We start from the raw sequence: 23120 nt of genomic DNA on the forward strand, positions 1-23120 counted from the left end.
CAGATTTTTAAAAGGTTTAATCCAACAATGTACGCATTGGAAAACACCTAGAAGCAAACAAATGCTTTACTAACATGTAATTAAAATGTCTAACTTCACCTGTTCGTGTGCACATCTTTATTGTCTTGAACCACATAGTTGAATATTTCCATCTAATGGGGGGAAAGACCTCTCAAGTTAAATATTTTTGTTTTTATTACATTTTTTTTTCTATTTCACAACATTTCTAAGCCAGGCTCCAATTCAAAAGTTTGGATTTCAGTGTAAGGAAGTTCATAAAAGTTCATTTAGTCTGAATTCAAATAAATCTTACAACAGGATGCCCAAAGATGACTCAAAGACAAAGCAATGCATTTCAAGAAGCAGCTGTATTCGACTATAAAGGCATTTCTAATCCAGTGTCTCTAAGCCGTTTTCTTAATATTTCAGTGTAAAAAGCCTAGACTCTATTAGAAAAAAGAAACGGTAAACCCAAAATAACATTTCATAAGAAAACAATCATTGAAAAAAGAAAACAAAAGCCCCATTCACCAATCATTTCAATTAAAATAGAAACACCACTTCATTTTTGCTAACATTTTCCCTCAAAACAAATATATATTTTCCTTATATATATATATTTATATTTATTTATTTATTCTCAAGGCAGTTGGTCATGGCCAAATTAATTGACCTCATCATGGCCATTTTTCATGTTTCAAAGTTAGAAAACAGCTAGAATGGAAGAAAATAACTATCAGAAGCACAGTGTGGGACCACTGCACTGGCCAACAAATATCTCATTTTGAGTGAGAGGGAATAGTCTGTCAAGGCATGTGGCACACAGACACACGCCCTCTGGAACAAGTGCAACGCAAAGAGAATACATTTCTCACACATCATAAAACAACAAGACACTCCCCTTTCACTTTTAGCACTCGGGTTGTCCATCAGATTCCCTTTGCTTGTCTCCTCTTCCTCCAACTTCTCTACCTGGCAGCAGCGAAGGCTTGCGTTGTGCTGTTTTAGTTCTTTAGCCATTGCTGGGAGCGAGCTCAAAGTCCACTTGTGTAAGAGACTGCAGTAGTCAGGGAGTTGGGATCTTTGATCCATCCTCAATTATTGTTGTTTTTCCACATCCAACCATCATTGGAGACAATAACCTAATACTAGATGTCTGATCTGAACTATCTGTCGCAGTGTTTGAGGTTCAACATGTGTTTGCCAACTGAGAAAGGAGGGGGGGGGATCCCAGCATGCCAGCATCTTGCTATTACAGTAAAAAATGCGACTAATACATTGACCCTGAATACTGAAGACTGCTCTATCAGTAAATGGTGCGTCTCATAGCAGGAGGGAGAAAACACAAGTAGCGGGATTTCTGTAGAAAAGAGGAGTACGGTGAGTGTACATGTTGATGAATCTGAAGAACTGTGGCAGTAGCTATGTGCTCTGAGTTGGTTTGGATGAACAGAACACATGGAGGGGGACGGGATGGATGAATGAACACGGGAGAGATGGCATGGATCACTGTTGCAATATTAGTGAGTGATCGTCAAGTGCCCAATGGCGACGTGAGGAGGTTCCCTGGGTTACCATTTACATGTAAGTGAATATGCATGATGTACACATAAGCAAGTATGCTCACATGTGTTTGTGTACGAGAAAAGAGAAAATGTGTAGGAGAAAAAAAAAAGAAAAAAGAGAAATCCCTGGGCTACATTGGAGGACGCAGTGGAGGAGAGGTCCCAACGGGGCCTGAACCACCTCCATCTATCGCATCCCTCCGTTACACCTGACACTCAGCAGAACTATGTGCTTCTCTTTTGCAGCTCCTGAATAAAGGCTGCGAAAGAAGAGAGGAGAAAACGAACATTAAATACCATTTACTGAAGCAAAATTCAATCTTAATAAGTAGTAAGTAATCTCCTAATCACCTCCAATAATTTCCTCCTTGACTTTTTGTAGTTCTTTTCGCACTTCCTCCAGGATCTCCTGCAGAATAGTGATTAAAAAAAAAACAGAAAGTCAATCTTAGTTGACGCTTAATTAGTAATCAGAGTACTTGTCTACATGATGTTTGCAAAATCAGCCAACTGGAGAAAGCAGGCTGTGCAGGCTGTGTCTTGTTTAACGTAATCACACTCATTCAGTTCAAGAATTGATGGTGCAGAGAAACCGAGATAGTTCACCTGTTTCATTTTCTCTAAATCAGAGTCATCCATTCCACCTGAATCGTTACTGTTATTGTTGCCAGCAGGTTTTGCCCTGTAAAGACGACAAGAATCAGACAAATACAACTTTATATTTGTGTTCCGCAAAATGCCAAGAAGGTCCATGGCGCTGCAGGACAGCGGTCAATCGACACATCACATCACTATAACACGAGAGGGATGAAGAAATAGTGAATAGAAATGCACGGAAACCCAAAAGGTACGAAAATGAGAATTTAAACACCTTGTAACCACTATAGTTGCCTAGAAATGGCACAGTGACAGTATACAGACAAGCTACGCCACCGTAAAAGACAGCTGTAAAAATAAAGAGTGTCAGAATGTGGTCAAGTTTACCACAAGAGGACAGCGTCGAGCCACAGCGCACAGAAGTGACATGGAAAAATAAGCATTAATCACACTGTCAGGCTTCCTTCTTATACACTTTTTTTTTTAAAGATGACACGCTTGGCTGGTACACCTACAAGTCCATTGGGTACATGCCATTCTCTGATCCATTAGACGGTGCTATCAACTGTAAAATATGCTACCCGACGGTTCTGCACTACCCTGAAGAGAAAAGCAAAGCAAGGGGGGCTAATGTCATAAGTGAACGGGACCACATGTATACCTGGAACCTTGGGACAATGAGGAAGTGGAGTCCATGCTCTTGGAGATGGAGTTATTCCTGTTAGTGAGACACACACACCCTCCTCTTAGAATGGAAATGGAAGACATTCACGCACTTTTCCAAACTCAAACATACGTAGATGCACACACTTGTACACAAACACATTCACACTGATGGAGAGCTAGTCTTAGGATGAGTTCAAACACGAGACACCAAACACGGACGAGAGGAGTTAGATTTACTGACAATGGCAGCGTGGAAAGAACTGGATTACCTAATCATAGACGATTTCTCCCATGGTCTTCTAAGGGTGTCTGAGAAGGAGAAGGTACGGAAACGTAAGCTGAGAACATTTAACACACAAGAACTTTGTGTGTTACATAAAATTAATATTAGAATGAAAGTAGGTGCCATGCTACAGACAAAAATGTTCAGTCCTCACCGCTTTGACCTTGAGGCTCTGAGTCATCCTGTATAGAGAAGAGCAAGACCTTCAGTTAAGAGTGAGTCATTCTCAACCTGGTTCTATGTTATAACATAACTATCCATCACCTACAGTGTCAGACCACTTATAAAAACACATTTATTTAGCATTTTCTGCAGCATTAAAAATAAATGGACATAAAGCCTGACCCTTACATTATCTTGTGTCTTCACAGGTGGCTTCTCTCCAGTGTCTGCAGCTTTTCTCCTGATGTGAAAAGGAATAAAGTTTTACAGTTAAATAGACAAAATTTACTAAACATATACTGCATATTAAATATGATCATTAATCAGAAGAGAAAAGGCAGAAATAAAGACCAAAGCTACTTCATATACAGAGTACGCCTCATTGATTGAGTTTGGGCATTGTATATTTTATTCAAGTTCAAATATGTGATGCCGCCCACCTTCGTGCCAAGATGGCACTCATTTCACCCATCAGACCACCACCACCTCCTCCTCCTCCTCCTCCTCCTCCTCCTCCAGAGTTGCTGCTGCGGTTGGAGTCAGATCTGCTTGGTGCAGGAGCTCCATCCTCCTGCTGAGGGCAGCAAATAGCAAAAAGACACAAAAGAGTTCAGCAGACATTGTGCAGGCGTGATGACTCAAACATTGATGGATGCAGGTACCATCGCTATGTAAGCAGGGAAACAAGATTGCATCATTACAGCAGTGGAATTCTATAATAATTTAAAATAATTAATAAAACACAACGACATGCTGATTTGTTTTGGTCTCACCTTGGATACTTTGCGGAGTTTAGCACCTGCTAGGGCGTCCGCAAGCGTCATTGCTCCTCCACCACCACCTCCACCTCCTCCTAAAGCAGGCAAGGGTGGGGCCGGTGGAATTCCCGATGGAGGTGGTCCTGGCGGAGGAGGGACACCACCACCACCACCACCACTACTAAGAACAGGAGGAGGGCCAGGGGGTGGTGGAGGAGCTGGTGGTGGAGGGGGACCTCCAGGGGCCAGTGGTGGAGCTGGAGGAATAGAAACTTAAAAAACAAACAAAGTGGGGAGCATCAGTAATCAGTGACAGTGTGATGCAGGCACACAGTCACCTCCCAGACAGTTGACAATCTTGGGAGAAAGGTGGCGAAATTGTTGGTCTGATGATCCAAAATCATAATCCATGATGGCCAGTACTATGAAAATCACTATCCTGACTCCTGACTGAGAATGGTTGTCATGCAGTCTGACAAGGTTTTGTGATCAAGATATTCCTCCCCCTCTTCTACAGATCAGTGTGTGGAGGCCTTAAGAAACGGTGATCTGGTGGTGGAACCACAAAGACAGGATTGTATTATAGCTAAGTGCAGCTATGTTGACCAGTCCAGGTGTTTCCTGACCTGCAGCAGCTTGTCTCTCTCTTTCCAGTCTCTCTCTTTCCTGCCGCTCCCGCTCTTGTCTTTCTCTCTCCTGTCGCTCCCGTTCCTGCTGCTCCAACCTACGCACAAACAAACACATCTGTCAGCGGCAAATACACGTGAACGTGCTCGTGAGCAGGACAGACAAATGAAGCTGTTATGACTAAACGAGTGGCTCATGAGATATGACACAGAGTAAGAAAGCAAATGGGGCATTATGGGTCATGCCAGCTTTCAGCACACCCAGTTAATGTGAAAATGGGTTGCAGATTATCATTTTTGCAGCATCCATTGTTTTCGAGCAACTTTGTCTAATTATAGCATTTGGCACTGTTGTGAAGCGCTTTAATCAGGATTTGTATTTAATATAGCGACTTTGGTAGAAAAGGATCAAAGGTGGATTTCATAGCTTCTGATTAGCCTTCCATTGCAAGTCCACAGCTGGACATGGTGGCCTAATTCGAGCTGCCTCAGTTCACTATTGCCACCCCCCCATCCCCCAACACATCTGTCACCAACAACAGCTGTATAGAGAACAGCACATATATATTGTACACCCACTCAAAAATGCACAGGTCCACACACAAAGTGAGAGTCGCTGTGATTTTATTGTCTAGGAAAGAGAAGATGTCGACGCTGGTGAATCTCATGTCTGTTCAGAAAAGCATTCATGCAAATAACACTCACCAACACCTGCATCTATGCTGGTTTTTAAAGGCTCCCTAAGCCAGAGTAGGTCAGTGAACACTGAGACTGCTAGTAACTTGACAGACAGTCCCTGTCGCCAATCACAAAGCTTCCCTGACTGTGTAACATATTACCTTTTAGTCTAAATGAGATTAAAAGGTTAATGCCACAATGTGTCCTTGTGGTTGGAACAGATAGGTGGTGACAAGGTTGAGTTGATGTGAGAGGTGCCCGCCTTGCTTTCTTTTTAACCTTTAACCTAAAGGGGCTGACCGGGGGTTTAGCACTGTCAGGCTAATGCCATCAAATCCTCTACATATGCGTGTGTGGAAACCATTGCCAACGGGGTTGCCACAAATCCAAGACAGCTTGACTTGCTATTGATTGTTATGCAACTAAACCCAGGGGATATGTCTGCTTCTGTTAGACGCAAACTTCACATGAATTGCACAGCCAGCTTGTCTTGTCTGAAGAAATGTGGCAGTGGGTTATCAGCTGGGTAGATACATTGTATTTTTGTTTTTCTTGAATCTGGCCCAGAGGACACCCAAGAGGATTCACAATAAAAGTGGGCTTTATCAAGAGGAAATCTAAAAGTACCTCCGCTGCTGTTCAAGCTCTTCTGGAGAGGGTCCATTTGACACTGGCCGGGGGAGGGTCGCATAGCCTGCCAAAACACAGAAAATTATTTTTTATGATTGTTCCATCTGACACACCTTTTATACCTATGCTGTTTGTACAAAGTCTCTGTGTGACAGAGGGTGGTATAGGCTTTCCTTCAAGGCATTACTAGTTTTGCCACGCCGTACTAAAGTGACTATCCTTTCAATTCTGTTTGTGGTTCAACAGCAAAAGATAAGCGAAAGGTCTGATTTATGTAGATAGGTAGGTGTCTAAAACAGAAACAAAGAGTCAGAAGACATACGTTCCAGTAGCTGAGTCATGGATTATGCCAGAACATCATCAGGTTTTATTGACCAGAATAAACAGAAGACATCAGTAGTGGAGTGGGGGATGAGCAGAGGTTTATATTACCTTAGAAAACTACTGCTACTTGATACTAAGTGAATTGAGTGAGCAAATTCACTTAAAGCTGCATCAAGAAATGAAAAAGCCAAGGGCTTCCATCTTGCATCATACTGCGCAAAACCCATCAAGACAAAACAAAGCACATTCCTCCAAAGCACATCATGCTTTCTTATTTGCTTACACCACTAACTTGTTTATCTCATGTGAATTTCTTCAAGTTCGCTTGAAAGAAAAGTAAACGCCCAAATAATCCTATGTAAGGGCAGCAAACCAGCGCTCTGTGTGAGGAAACTAAAACTAGTAATCAGAAACCAGCTGCCAGGCTCATTGGGGCACAATATGTGGGTTGCGTGACGGATACAAAACTACTGCAGAGGGAACCTAAAATCTCAGCGATCCTGTACTTTTCATGTAACCTCGACAGAGATCACCTAGGCATTACACGGTCCGTGACAGACTGAAGTAGCTACGGATACAGATGGAATCGGGTTTATCCAGTTAGAACTCATTTACCTGCGTCTGCCATGGAGTTGAGGACCTCCAGAGCGTGTGCCATGCCATTAGCAAATAGAGTAGCATCCTCTTTGCTGCCAAAGTTGAGCCCCCACACCTGCCGGGCATCCCGCCACTGGTGGAAATTGGGTGTGGCCTGGTTATACTTAAGACCTCTCACAATTGGACAGTTTATAACCACCTATGGAAGCAAGAGGACAGATGATCAATACAAAGGCCTTTTTTGGCGAGAAGAATGAGTCATTGTGTGGTTTTTGGATGTATTCAAATAAAAAGCGACATCTTCATGGTTTGATTTGAAAATATGAAGCCAAATCCAAACCTGCTGGTCCGATGTTTAAAGTTAATATGCAAAATAGGTAAAAGGACAAGACAAAAAATAAAAATAAAAAATGGGTAGCTTCTTGAAGCCTCATCCCTCACTAGAAAACTGGAAAAACGATCAAATATCCCACATTCCTTGCTTCTGCCTAAAATTACAACGTCCGCTTTATTTTTGTTGGATTATCCTGGTTTATATTTTCCACCCAGCAGGTGGCGTGAAGCCTACGAGACAGGGAGGAGAAAAAAAAAAAAGTTGCCTGAATGTGCTGACACGCCATTTCTCTGTTTGTTTAACAGCCTCTGGATACCACAGAGCAGAGAGGAGGAGAGGAGACCCTGACAGGGTGAATATCATAGCGGGCAACAGGCACTAAAAAAAAAAGAGGGTAGCAGTTCAGACAGTAACGAAACTCTCCAATATCCTTTCAAAAAGCCAGGTGGGACGCACTACAAATATGAGCAGAAACATATAAAAATAAAAAACAGGATAAAAAGATTTTTTTTTTGTAAGTGAAAGAAAGCAGCATGTTCAAACAGCCTGCAGGATAACCTTAATACCACACTTCCACTTGTATTTTTTTGAGCAACTAAATAAAAACAACACAAGTTACTCCATATACACACAGCCAGACAGAAAGAACAGATGGGAAAAGAGAGAACATGGAGGTAGAGATAAAATACAGACACCCTGTATTTTCTCTCATTAGCTCCTCCATCCAGCAACATCCTACACCAAGCTGCACATCCCCATCCGACACAAATATAGAGTCCTTATTGGGTATCAGGCTTCTTCCTAAACTGTCACAGGAAATGGTTGAACAAGCTAACTATCGCACAGGAAACATCATCCACTTTAAGACCTGTCTCTGGGGAGCACTTTAGAGTCCTGAATGTTTAAAGAAGGAGAGAGACACTGAGGCAAGCAGGGAGAGCAGGGGCGTAGTCAAGAATAGACCCACCCGGACTTAGTTTACTCAGCTTTTGAAGTTGGATTCTGCCCACCTTTATCTGGTGATACGTGGTGAGTCATAATCTGGAGAGATAACAACCTCTTTGCTCTCCTTTTCTAACATGCTGATGGCTTCTCGTTTGACAGACAGTCGCCCTGCTCAAAATGGACTCAAGTTCCACAAAAGATGCCACTTTAAGTCGGAGAATTGATGTTTATTCTGAAAATGTCTTTACAATAGGATCTTTCATCATAAGAGTCTAGTTATGCTTTGATAAAACGGTATTAGCTTTTAGTTTATTCTCCAGCAGGTATTGGAGTACAAGGCAGAAGTTACAAATGTCCAACGCTGGAGATCATCGCGGCATGCTGTACGCAATCAAGACACGAAACTTTTCCAGCTTCCTCTAGAGCATTTGTAGAAATGTTCTTTACGGGTTCTTTCGTTCTCAAAAGCACAAAAACACTGAGTGAACAAAAGTGTCCTGTCAAGTTGAGAAGTTAAGGCAAGCCACTCACACTCTCCTAACTTTACAAGATTTACCATCAAATAAAACAACCCAGTAGAGGTGATGTACTCTTGTTTCTGTAAAAACAGTGAGCTCTGGTTTTGTAGTTCAGTAGGTCACCGGATCTTTGTCATACTGGAGTACCTACAAAGTCCAGGCTGTCATATCCATTAAAAATGGTATTGCTGATAAAATGATCATAGCTTATACAGCACCCAGCCCTAATGTGTGGTATCAGACAGATAATGTGAATGAATGGCCACATACAAAGATAGTCCGTCTCATGCTTGCTTACTCATACACCCTGAGGTACCTACAGGAGACAACGGACACCCACAGGGCCACATGACAAACACAGATGAATGAGCTATACACACACAAAAAAAATACATCCGCCCACTTCCAGAGGCAAAGTCACACAAATAGTTTGTCAGACACAGAGCTGGCAGATGTACCTGCTGGTCCGTCTGCATCTTGCGTCCCACTATCCTGAAGGCATTGTTGGTGGGGTTGTGATAGATCTGGACTCTGCTGAAAGCCTGGGCTCCAGTGCCCGCCGGCAGCCACTTCTTATTGCCATCGTCATAGATCATCACAGTGGCCCGAGCCTGGCAAATACTCGACTCACTGGAAGACAGAAAAACAGACATTAAACATTCATTTGATGTTGCATGAACATCACAAAATCACACTGAGAATGTGGTTAGTAAATTAGGAATTTGTTATTCTCTTCCAAAAATAGGTACTAGCAACAAAGCTTCATGTTTTAGAGAAAAATAGAAGAAGACAAATCTTGTTTTATGTATAAGAGCAGTGCATAATTGCCTTTGCTTTCCAAGCCTACGCAACACAACACACACACGAGGTTTTCGTGTAAAGCGTGTCCCTCTGCAGAAAGTCCTGCCAACTGCAAGATGAAACTAGAACCACAAAAATGAAAGCACAGAGGTTTGTGGTGGAGATTGCACACTCAGCCCATAAAATATATGATCAAGGATCTTTGCGGTCGGTACCACAAACATTTGGTTTGTTTTTTCTGGTGACAGCCCTGAAGATCTGTGGAGATTAATACAATTTCATGCCTATATCTAGAAGATGCTGACAAAGAATCATATTTCTTTCATATTCTGCCCAGCGAGTGTGACAAGCTATGCGCTTTGGTGAATTCAATAACTTTTCTACAGCTTAGCAAGATTAAATTCAACTGAAACAACACAATCTTGCTATTGATTTATACAATATCTAATGACAAATATCAAATAACAGCATAATTACCATATAATACCTGCTTTTTTATCTTTAATTTGGCCAAAAGTCTTATTTACCCACATCATAATGTCACTATTCTACCACTTTGAAATGCTATTAAATGACGGTATGTGCTGTGGTCTGCAGCTGGAAGGAAAGAAGCAAACACAAGGGGAGGTGAGGAGGAACCGGAGACACTGGATGGATAAACAGACCAAAACACGCAGTAGTCTCCACTATAAATAAATCTTCTAAGAGATGAGAGTCACAACACACGGTGCTTTTAAAAATGTACTATGATATCAACATACCCCTGATGGATCATACAGAATAACGCGCTTACAGGCTGATGGTGGAGTTTCTGAAACGGATATCGTGTCCGGAAAGTTGTCAAACAACTACAGCACAATGACGATTGATCAAAGAGTAGGATCAGCCTCAACAGCCATATTAGGTGTCGCAATTAGGGCTGCAGCTAACTGCAGACCACTCTCACCATTTTCTAATACAAATTAGAAAATGGTGGCGGCGGTGTTTAGCTCAGTTGGTAGAGCAGCCGCCCCATGTGCAAAGGCTCAGTCCTTGCTGCGGAAGCCCAGGGTTCAAATCCGACCTGTGGCTCTTTCCCATGTCATTCCCTGTCTCTCTCCCCACATTCCTGTCACTCTTCAGCTGTCTCTATCAAATAAAGCTTGAAAAGGCCCAAAAAATAATCTTTAAAAAAAAATGGTATAAAAGTTCCCATCACATTTTCCCAAAAATGGTGTGTTCAAATATGATCTGGTCTGACCAACAGTCCAGCACCTAAACACGCTAAATTCACAATGATATAAAACAGAGAAACCCTCACACTGGAAAAACTGACACCGTTGCCGCTTGTGTAACTGAAGTGTTCAGCATCTCACCTCTTGTGTCAAAACAAAATGTTGAAGTGAACGACTAAGGGAAGGAATGAAATAAAGTGTCGATTTGAGAGGAGAAAGAGAGATTAGCTTGATGGCAAACAAGATGGGAGGCGAGACAACAATGGAGGCCGACAAAGGCAGGAAGTTGTGCCGAGCTCCGCCAAAGGAGACGAGGCCCTGGAATCTTCCACCTGCTCTTCATCAACCTCCACCTCCACACACTTTTGTAAGAAGACATTTGCTTGTGAGGCCGGTGACAAAACACTTATTTATAGTTCCTGTGAAGGCAGAATGGTCACAAGTTACAACGCTTTCAGGAATGCCCACATATATGCAAGTTTAGGTAGCAGCATTTGCATTTCAGACACCGAGATCTAAGGGTGAACAAATCATTCATTGGAGAGACGAATACCGCAATATTCTACCGATATGTAATAAACAAATTCTGCATGCAAGTATAAACAAATTGGAGCAAGTAATAGTGAGTACAGACAGTGGAGGTGAACACAAAGGTAAAGAAAAGGTGGCTGACTGTCAGTTCCAATTTTTTACCATTCCTCCCCCTCTTCTCCTCATTTGCCTCCCTCCATGCTTTCCCCATAGTCCCCTAATCCATCTCTTCCCCCTCTCCCGCCATCTGTCGCACCCATGATACAATCTGCTACTTCCTGTGACACAGCACCAAAGCCACAACCTACTTCCTGTTGCCAACACTGCCTAATAAGGACGGCCTCAGCCTGAACAATCAATGCCCACACACACAAACACACACGGAGGTCCTATATTTTCCTTTGAGTAGGCAACATTGAAATTGGATCCTTTTTAACTGGAAATGATACGTTTGCTTTAGTATGAAAAGAATGGAGAGAATAATGAGCAGAGAGTTGGGATTAGATGAACGGATTTTGGGATGCTCGCTCTTCTCCAAAACAGGCACCACTTAAAATTTTTAGGCCTACGAATGTCCCGATAAACTGAGTACTCCTGAAAAGCATTAAATGTAATCTGTGTGGGAGTGCTTTACAATGTTACAACACGTCAGGCATCTTTGGAGTCATAGCGAGGGGTATTATATAAATTTCAAAACTCCTTCCTGTGATTGTGTTATTTGGCACGAGAGTTATAAAGACACAGTGAATGTTAGTCTGATCGTTCGTAATGACTTTCTCTCCTCTTTGCTTTGGCAACTTGTACAGTAGCTCAAGAGATTTTTGCGGATGTTGTGCACTTTACTTATATTTTCTGGAAGCAATACAACTAAAATATATATATATTTTCAAGTCATTTGTGTGTGTTTGCATATCTAAATGGTCAAGCTTATCATTACATTTCATGGAAAATGCTTTCAGCCAGAAAAACCATCAGTGGTGAGGCTTGTAATGAGGAGGGATCTAAGATAATAAGATAAGATTTTTGAACTTTAATTATAAAGTAGAGTAGAGTGACAGGAAAGTGGGGAGAGACAGAGGGCGTCAAATGGCCACAAGTCGGATTTTGAACACTGGGCTGCTGCAGCAAGGACTGAGCCTCTGTACGTGGGGTGCACGCTCTACCTACTGAGTTAAGTTAAAGTTTATTTTTCAGATGTAGAATGACCCATGTAGTACAGATCTTTGTCAAAATTCTTAACTAAAAAGTGTTTGTACATGTTATGTGTTTAGACAGACATAGTTTTAGGATGTTTGTGCTCTCAAATATCAGTATTGGTCTCAAAATGTAATATCGTTTTTTGTTCTTCAAAGGCTGAGGGTGAAAAAAAACAAATCAATTACTGTTACTGTTGTTACAGCACCATCTTGGATATGTGGTTAAAAATATTTGAACTTAAATCAAAGAAAATAAAAGATAGTCATGGGACTTTCCTAAGGCTATTTTGACAACAGAGTATTAAGAGAGGATTTTTAACAAGGGAGAGATTTAAGGCCACTGTCAATGTTGAGCACATAGCCGCTCAATGTCCATTGGTCACTTTGAGCAGGTTAAAGCCACCTCAGGTTGGACGGATAAATACTGCTACGCTCTCTGATCTCATCTGCATCAAGCATTCTGTGTGTGTGTGCGTGGGGCAGAATGGGCTTATGGGAACTGGGAGGGGACACAGACATAGGACTGGGAAATGGATGCATATTTAATGGCAGAGAAAGCGAGGGCTCTGGAGTGAGGCTGTGAGTGAGTGGCTGCATTATTGATAAAACTACGGACACCGAGACTCTAAAAGCATGTGTGGCAGACGCACTGTAAAGACAGGGACTTGTGCACGCACACACACGCACGCACCGTCACACCTGTCAAACAGCCAACACGTGTGTCTGTGAGCTAACCTGGTCCACTGGGTATAACAGGCTGCAGGAGATTCACGGCTGGGTTTGACTGGACTGTGTTTTATTACGGGAATAAACCGCGACAGGCGCGGTCATAAACAATCTATTCCTGTCCTTCCTCAAACGAGGACCACCAGTCCACCAGTGAGGACACTGAAGCTGGTCGTGGAGCCAAGTTAACTAAGTGACCGGTTGACTTAAGAAGGTTTTCTCTTAAGCACATATAGGTCACTGGCTGATGCTCTGGGATGGATTTGAGCCACCAACCTTTAAAATACCTCCAGCGTAAGACTTCAGAGGACTTCAGCACAGGAATTGGTGGCATGGATGATGCAAATTGCATATATACTTGGAAAAATCCAATGTGTCTCCACTCGTTATGACAGCCAGAGTGAGTTCCTCATTCCTCCTTGGATTTTTATGTCAGTGAGGGGTTAACAGGAAACTGCAGTGCACAGCCGAGGCACATGCTCTTGAAAATGTCTGTATAAGGCTTTGCTCGCAGAGCTTTTCCCCAAATGTGCTGGCAAGTACAGTCAGGCCCAGTGGCTGTCTCTTCCCTCCTCCTCCTCCTCCTCCGTTTACCTGACCCTCCCTCCACACTCCTCCGCCACTCTTCTCTACTTCCTTCACCATTCCCTCTGAATCAGATAGTTTAACCAAGTGCAGGATCTGCCAAGAGATGTCTTCATACAGGCACATACATATTACATAATACTGCAGTTCATATTTATATATGACAGGGATAAAAATAAATAAAAAGAGCTAAAGACCTAAACCTACATTCCCCCCGTTGATTTAGCAAACCAGCATATATGACAAACAGACATCAGTCCTGAGGCTGAGACACAACAGTGAAGTTACAGTGTTGTCTAGACACTAAGTAGAGTAATACAATTTGTCTCTACAGCCATTCCTGGCTCACTGTCCATCTTAATTCGTCAGGCTTCTTTCTCCTCCAAGAGTTTATAATACTTTTATATGAAAATCCTTTGTGCCTGTCGGTTATTGTTTTTAAATGTTCAGGCATGTTTGAGTTATTCTTGCCTTCAGGAATAATCTTCATCTGTGGTAAGAGAGACAGCAGATCAGACTGAAACATGTGTTACTCATGCACCATATTTGACTATGATATTCATGCAGTTTCATGTCTGGTCCACAGAACAATGTCTTTTTTCTACAGCTTTGAGAATTGATTTGCACACCATTCGCAGACAAATACGAAACATAAGACGGAAAAGCAGGTGTCGAGTCTCGCGTTGGCGAACCTAGAAGTGGCTGGGTTTCACCTTAGATGAACAAACAGTGATTCATTACTTATTTTCTTTCCCTTCCCTGCAATCAAACGTCACATTAAAACCAGACAGGGAATGACAATAAGTCACTTAATAACGTCTGTGCATGTACACAAACCACTTCCCCCTTGTCCTTCTCAGCCTGATAAAAATAGAGACCGCATTTCAACAGACAGTAATGCATGACAAATATTGATACTGTGAAAAAACTGCATCCACTTAAATGCTTTTATGTATATTATATCTAAAGAAGAACAACATTTTACACGTATTTTATAGTAATTTACAGGTGAATTTCTGTTTATTGACTGACATTATGCCATCCTGTGAGCAGAATATACAGTGTACAGTGAGAACTCATTCATAAGTGAGGGGTGAAGCTAGGACAGCTGACACGAGATATATGTGGGAAAGTCACGCTCCACGCAGGGACACAAGCCGCACACATTGGTGAAAAAGGGAAGTGTTGGTCGCAAAAAAAAGGCAACACGAGAAAACACAAGATGTGCCAGTTTGTGAATGCTCCACTGTATAATGTGATAAAGTCATGACCTAGGCTGCGTGGTTAATCAAGTATGGCATCAGAATATATTTTTTATTCATTTTCAAGAGCCTGAAATATTCCTTTGAAATAAGTTTTACTTGTGCAGAATTGCAGATGTAATGACCTAAAAAATGATCAAACGCAGATCATTAAAAAAAACAAAAAAACACTGCCTCATCATTACACTGAGGTCCGACTGAGGTCATGGTGGTGGGGCAGTACTTGACCTCTGATGTTGACTCGGACATGGGGATGCTACACAATAGCCCGTTGACGCTGGCCTGGTCATCTGACAACACACTGTCCTCAAAAGCACCCTTGGGTCATGTATATATGGTCGCGCTGGGCCCACAGGACTCTGAGTTCTCTGTGAACGAGTCATGGCACTTGTTTGTTTCTCATGTCAATATCTAAGTGACTGTAAAAGTAGGCACAAGATAAGTTTTCAAAGTACAGTTCCTGTTAAGCTGTGAGAGGCAGCCATCCCATAAATGTTAATATGTAGCCTGACTGGCAGGCGGGAGGATAAACTTCCCTTTGTTACGGCTTCTTTTCTTCAAATATGAGGTAGAGAGCAGACAGACAGGAATCTTAACACAAGCGCTAACTCTGCTGGTGGGTGAATACCTCAACAAAACAGGAAGCAAAAATCCAACTTTTTTTTTTATAAAGAACCACCTAAAAAAGGAAATTAAAGAACTAATTTAAATGGGAAAATGTTAGTTTAAGGAAATACTTTAATAGGAAAGCAGGTTGTTTTCCTACATTGTCCTACCCTCTACAATAAAGACCATGGTTCTTTGCCTTATTCTGCTGGTAACCTAACTCCCGCTTTCTTTGTCCTTTTCCTCATGCTTGTTTCTTCTCACACAGGTCCTAGCATGTTGCTAAGGCACACAAATAGACACACACACATACACACACTTGCTGCAGGCTAGCGCTTTCTGCCTCTGCGAGTCCAACAGAAACAGGCATCCAGGCTATCTCAGCTATTCATGAGCTCTTATTCTCCTAAATATCTTTTGTCTGAATGAAGTCAGACATCTCCAGCTGAAACTCCTTGACTTAGAAAACCCCTCAGCATTCTTTGAGCGCCGACTCATCCTTTGCCTGGCATCGTTTATAGAGCATTGTGGAAAAGTTGAATAGACGTTTGGCCGAGAACTTTCATTTTGTTGTGTGACCACTTCAAGCAGAGAGCGGAGATGAATTCCTTCCTGCCTCTGAGGGAGCGTACGGTGTGTGTGTGTGTGTGTGTGTGTGTGTGTGTGTGTGTGTGTGTGTGTGTGTGTGTGTGTGTGTGTGTGTGTGCATGTGGGCTCGGGAGGGAGGGTGGGCCACGACTGGCACACACAATGCCCATATTTGGAACCATCTCACCTCTGTCCTCCTCACAGAGCTCAATTCCTTTTACAGGTTGGAGCACATCCTCCTTGACTCGGGCCAAGGAGGAGGCAGGCCTTACTCCTCTGAAGAAGGACAATCCACTGGGTTAAACTCCCTCCCTCTCTCTCAGCTGCGTGGACTTGTACACTCGTTCCTTTGCGCTACAGAAGAAACGTCTCTGAGCCCAAAGTTGAGAAAAGCAAGAAGGCAACGCCTAATAATATTTCCTGCTTCTCGCTGACATTGAGGCATGAGTGTGTAGACTTTGGCCCTTACGTTAGTCCACTTTGCAGATAGCGGCTACCTGGATAATAGCCTCTTGGCACTGCACAACACCAACTAACAGCCAACTGTCCAGTCAGCAGCTGAACAAGTTTATAATGGAAAACAAACTGTAACGTAGAGTTTGAGAACTCTTGTAGAACTCGTCAGCCCACTTTTTCATCTCACATTTAGAAAGCTTTGTCACAAACGCCAAACAAGGCCTTGATAACTGAATTCAATTCAACTCAATTTACCTGATAACTGAGCAGCTAAAAAAGCACAAAGACAGACATAGATCTAAACTGGCCAATCCCCATTAGTGATGTTTATTCTGTTGCTGACTGAAAGTATGTACAAACAAAACAGCGCAAGTAACATTCAGGCCAATATTCACCCATGGCTGAGCATTGAGAATTAACTATTTCAACACATGACTCTTGAACAAAAGGGTAGTCCTCTTTTGACTACTCGAATGACCTCAACATCAGCTTCCCCAAATTAAATGTATACTATTCAACTAGACCAGACGGCCGCTTTGGACAGAATGGTCAGAAAGAGACAGAGTGGACGCTTCACGCAGCATCCAGCACAGCAAAAATTGTTGCTGTAAACAAGATTACGTGCATTGCTATTCATGCACAAAAGTGTCACCCATGCAGAAAACGGTTCAGTCTTTAACTAAAGACTAAAAACAGGTCTGTTTAGTTATAAACCCATAGCTCATGTCCTGGACAAACTCTCCTGAGACAATGTTATCTTACTTCTCAGAGTATAAGTGCAGCTTAATGATTATCGGCTAGGCTTCCGCCAATACGGTTTTATCGAACACAGACTTTGTGTATCAGCAACGCCCATCACTACAGATAAGTGAAATGAAGATCTGAGGACCTGAAAGATAGCAATGTTTAGGCTGTCTGACAGCACACAGCATTTTTATACTAACTGGCATCCATTACGCTCCATTAAGCAGTGGACCTCTGATGAACCCAATGTATCTTTGCATCCATTAGCAGTGCTGACCATACAATATATAACTACGGCATTTCTGCCCACAACCAGCTTTGGTTTCACTATGCTGTTAGGCTCAGGCCCTCCATCAGCTGGGATGATGTCACTATGTTTGGCTACTGCAAAAGGACCACAGGGGTTGCAGATGTGTCTTTTATTTCATTAGGCCACTGTGGAGCGGTTGGTTTTGCTTGATTTCACACCGGTGCTGGTGAGATCTTTGCCAAAAGAGAAGTCATACAAGCTTAAATACAGACATCTAAATGCCCACACACTCTTATCCTGGTTTCAGGCCTCTGAATTGTGACACACAGCTAAGAATTGTTGAGTATATTTCTAGTGCTCTTCCCACAGAGGCAATTTCCACCAGTTTGTCTTATCAGAGCTTTGCAGATGGGATGATGAGGTCATCTTCCTACATATTTAGCTAGCTACATCAATGTAAAAATAGTGTATAAATACCACAAATGGCTACAAGCATCAATGAAAATCCAGGCAGCTATACAGGTTCTTGAAAGTCAACTAACAGGTATCACAACTGACATATTTCTTAGATAATTGCTTCTAGTGACTGTCACAGCTTCGTTGACAAAAAACAAAAAAATCAGTTGCTCCTGAATTGGTTAAAGCAAAAAACAAACAAAATATCTCCACTGTCAAAAAAGAAATCAGCAAACATTAACAGATTGACTGACAGAGGTAGTTTCCTATTGCCTTTACCAGCAACATCTTTACCTTTTAGGACCCCAATTACTTTTTTAGGTTAAACAACTAAGACGATTTGTGGACCAGAAATTTAAGATTTTGCCATACTATGGTAGATATCCCTTTAATATCTCTGGTTTTATTAGACCAGTCAACTGCTTTATGCCCATATTGGATTTATAGAACAACCATGGTTTTGTTATTGAATTATCCATAAGCAAGCTCAGTCCCATCTGGTCATTTTATCCATGAGAGGGTACTTGAGTTACTGGATAACGTATATCCCAACAGGGGTGCAGCTAAGAATGACTTTTATTTTTGAACAGTTTAGCAGTTATTTATTTTGATTAATCCATTAATAATTTAATTTATGAATGACAAAAAAGTTAAAAATGTCTCCCCCCCATCTTCCTGGAGGCCATGGTCAGATATTATTTTCATAGATTATCATATCAAGTGTTGACAATGAATTTTCTATCAATGGACTAAACTATTTGTTACAGCTCTATATCCGTATATACACGTGTATATTTTGATATAATTGCATATGTCATGATAACTGTATCCATAATACTTACTGCAAGCAGTTGACACAAATTTCTCCAGAAATTGGGACAAAAGATCTCAGTTTCAAAGCACCAAGCTCAACAAACAACTACTTACTATGGGTAACACATGACCAACAAGTTGGTTAGGATAAAGGTTAAGTTTAAAACAAGTGATCACAGAAGAAACACTGCCATACAGAGAGAACATAACAGCCTAGAGGCACAAATAAAGAATAAAAACATCGACCACCACAGGAAACTGGATTTGTCAGCAAGTAGACAATAGTAGGTTTTGTATGTTGAGCAACTCTTGTAGCAAAGCGTCTAATCCAAGAGGCAGGCCGGCATAATGGCCTATTTATGAGTATGAGAGGTGGGAGGACCAAGAGGGGTAAATTGTTTCAGGGGAGGGGGCTGCAAGTGACTGGGTGTTGTGGTGGACAAACTCACAAGGCAAGACCATTTTAATAATGGAGAGCCTCATGGAGTGATGAAGCATACGGGCTTTGTGATCATTTAGTCACACCCACTGTACGGCGACGCACTGGGGGGGTCTTTTGAAGTGTGTATCAACATGCAGCTCTTTATGATGCATGAAATAAAGCCATTATTCTTAATCCATTATAGATATGAATTCCCACAAGCACACCCCAATTACTTCAAATTGTTATTGCTTCTGGGGCACAGGGGGTAGAGGCATGAATGTTAGGAGGGCTTTGGCTGGGAAACAAATTTAAAAAGGCTGCTTCTGTTCACAATAAAAAGAGCAATAAATTCATGTATGCAGAATGTCTTACGTGTATGAAAACCACAGTGAAGGTGAGAAATGTGTCCGTCTGCTGAGAACAATGCCGTTTTTACAATGTTCTAAACATAAAATATCAACATTAACATGATAATTAAGCAATTTTTGTTTAATATTTTGAATTTTAAACTAGGTTTTAGGGAGTAAACACACCCTGGTAGTCTGTTTATAAACTGTTATATCAAACTTCTAAAGAAAAACATTGACTGTGCAAGGGAATTAGCCGGACAAGTGGAGACATGAAAAATGAGCATCCCAACACAGCAGACACACTGCTGTGAACATTACACAACACCACTGAGTTTCATCTTGTTATCCTTACATGGACATACGCAATAATATTTCTAAATGCTTTGAATAACAGCTACTGACCTGTTGAGACTTGAGGTCAAGAAGTTAGCAAGAACATTTTGATAGAGGATGAAGACATGGCAGCTAAACTTCAAAGATCACTGCTCGAGCTGCATTCCTTTCCATTTACTGCCAAGGCAGAGAGAAAAAAGAAAAAAAAGAAAAAGAGAGAGCTGGAGCCGAGACACAAAGGAGACTGAGGGGGAGGCCATTTCCCTGCTTTTAAAAGGCTGATCAATAATAAGCTCATCCAAGAAAAGCGGAGGAGCTCAGTTTGGCATCGCTTCCAGGCACGTCAAGCTTCTAAACTGAGCACGGGGGAACTCGTTAGATTGCAAACAAGTGCGTTAAAGCATTACACCTGCCTGTGTGCATGCTCACGTCACGTGTGTTAATTCTTGAGCCTGAGGCAGCCACACCGCTGGTGTCAGATAGGACAAGTCTTTTAGTCACAAAGAACCAGTCGGTGAATCACAGTGGGAGATGGGAGTCACCTCTGACGTTAACAGTGAATCACTATGGAGATGAATCCGCTTCCTGGGACACCTAACCAAGAGGATAAGTCTGAAATACTATAAACACCAGCGTTCACCGTGAAGGAAATCTGCAAACGTGATCAGTGAAACTTTAGTGTTCAAAAGTTAACATGCGAGCATAGTTCGAACCAACAGATGTGTGCTGAACGCTGTACGTTAGCAGGACGTTTCTATTGACGGCCGTTGTAAAACGCTGCTTAAAGTCAGCATTCATGGCTGAAACGTTTTCTCAACTGGGTCAAATTGCTGAACTTTTGACCAACTGACTGCTCTTCTGTGTCAACATTCACATTCCACGGGGACAAATGACAATGAACATGAGTGGAGCTGCATTCCAGTCTCTACCTATTATACAAGGTGACATGTCGTGAACCCGCCTCAATGGAGAGGCCGGTTCAGCGGGCGAGCAGTATCCAGATAAACCTAACAGACCAACAATCATCCAGACAGATGTCACCCGCTGACTGCTCGGAAACTTAGCTTTGAAGGGCATGATGAAACCTGAACGTAGACATAAAAGCTCGACACTTTCATATTTACATTGGGTGTCGTTGGGGGAAGTCTAGTCTAGCACCAAAGTGTTTTATGGTCGCAGCTGAGCAATACAATAAAGTGCTGAATGACATGTAATCATTTTATTGTGCACCATGTACAGTGTCATCATAGATGTGTATGTGTTGTATGACAATAACACCTAATCTGCAGGTTTATCAATTATCAAGGTGCAGTTTCTTCTAAAATTCTGTGTTTTCTTTTGTTTTGCTCACTAAAATTCACATTACACATATTATGTAATGCACGTTTATACAATAAGCCTTACTGATTATTGCAATATGTTAATTAATGGCCTCATTAGTAGAGAGTATGTTTAATGAAATGCTGAGACCGTGGCAGGATTTCGAGCAGCCCCTGCCTCTTGTTCCTGCTGTAATCAAAGTTACTCTGCAGAAATATGTGCAAAACAAATACAAACCTGGGACCAACCCATGCGCCGAGCTGAGATATATTGTTACAGAAAGGGTAGTGCAATGGGTTTGAGATAAAGAACTAGTCACACAGGTTATCAGCCATGCACCGCTGTGCTCTGCTGTACCTCGGGGTCCAAATTGAAACCTGCATGCGTTGAGCTTTAAAAACAACAGAAAGTATGTCCTTGACGTAAGCGGGGGGTGCTACTCTTGTTTTTTTTTTAAATAAGAAAAGGGCCGGAGTAACAGCGGCGGCTTCGAGACATGTAATTGCCAACTGCACAGGCTGTGACAGGATGTGGAATTTGTGGAGCTTTGCGCAGAAGTGAATTTTGTTCAAACTTACTGCACTCCCGGGAGGAGGGGGAAAAAAAAAATAGTGGAAGAGGGTTAGGTTTAATGTGCGGCTGAGGAATGCATGACATGATATGAACAGCAGATGCATCAGGGGTGGCAAAGTGGTCATTGTGCAGCTGAAGGAGGAGTCCCGTCCCCCCCCCCTGCATGGATCAGACACCACCCTGCTGAAGTGCCTTTGAGCAAGAACCCCTTTCACATGCCCTATAAATTACCCTGACCTCTGACCTTTGTTATAAACACACTTTTGTTCACAGAACTTTTTCTTTTTTCTTTTTTTGCACTGCTGCAGTCAAATGAGCAAAACAAAAGGCAACATGTTTGAAACTGTTTTTGTCATCTGTCCTGCTCAACAACCCCAACTCTCTTTAAAATAAATAAAAATAAAAGGCAGACACACTTGACCAGGTAAAGATAACTATATTTTTTTAAATCAGGTTATTCACAAGCGAAGGTCATAAAAACCTGCTCCAGTGTGCCCGTGTTAGTTTATTAAACCACACCAAAAAAAAAAAAAAAAAAACAGCCGAGAAAGCTTGACTTATTTCTGAGTGAGAAATGCGATTTCACGTGTTAAAACTACTATCAAACTACAAGGGCAGACATTATAAAAAAAAGGTCAGGATTTAACAGTCGTCCTTTGTGGAAACTAGTGGCCGAAACACAAAATGTAGCCTGGAAACACAATGAAGATGAAGGGATTTGAGCCGCTTTACCCACCTCATTGTTCGGCCAGAGTGGAGCTCCTCTCCTCGTAGGCAAGTTTGTCTGACTTCAGAGATGAAGCCCGGCTTTTAAAGTGTCAAACTAGAGAAATAAAAAAAAAAAAAAGAAAAACGAGGGGAAAAAACACGCATCTACACCCGCAGACGGGGTAGCCAGTAGCGGTATAAAGAAGCACACCTCGACGATTTCCTGGTTTGTGTGGAGCGGGAGAGGAGGGAGGAGAGCAGATACAGTAGTGGAGCGGGCTTGTCAACTCCAATCACTATCCCACATTGGTTTGTACGAGCTACGGAGGTGAAGCCGAGAGAGCAGCGAGGCTATATACACACAGCTACAACCGCAACTTCTCTCTCCACACTTTGAGCTGGTTTACCGCTCTGTTTCTGGAGATTAAAGCCGTGTGTCTGCGCCGGACTTTCCCCCCTCGTCCCTCGTCGCTCGCTCGGTAGGTCTGTGTGAACTCGCTG

At 42.1% G+C, this 23120-nt stretch overlaps 1 protein-coding gene across 2 annotated transcripts; it reads right to left on the reverse strand.

The window, feature by feature from the left end:
- Nucleotides 1-2: 2 nt before the first annotated feature.
- vaspb (vasodilator stimulated phosphoprotein b) lies at nt 3-23120 on the reverse strand. 2 transcript variants are annotated; one of them, XM_027280552.1, is made up of 14 exons: nt 22648-23120; nt 9142-9313; nt 6905-7085; nt 5963-6029; nt 4658-4755; nt 4047-4303; nt 3714-3847; nt 3463-3514; nt 3266-3293; nt 3098-3137; nt 2824-2880; nt 2172-2247; nt 1917-1974; nt 3-1825 (listed from the first exon to the last, which is right to left on the reverse strand). In XM_027280552.1, the coding sequence occupies exons 1-14, from the start codon at nt 22650-22652 to the stop codon at nt 1791-1793; spliced, it is 1260 nt and encodes a 419-aa protein (XP_027136353.1). In that variant the 5' UTR covers nt 22653-23120; the 3' UTR covers nt 3-1790. The 2 variants fall into 2 exon arrangements, with proteins under 2 accessions (XP_027136353.1, XP_027136354.1); XM_027280553.1 differs by lacking the exon at nt 2824-2880 and having other exon boundaries at nt 22648-23119.

This window comes from Larimichthys crocea, chromosome VII, assembly GCF_000972845.2.
Source record: "Larimichthys crocea isolate SSNF chromosome VII, L_crocea_2.0, whole genome shotgun sequence".
Taxonomy (NCBI): Eukaryota; Metazoa; Chordata; class Actinopteri; family Sciaenidae; genus Larimichthys; species Larimichthys crocea.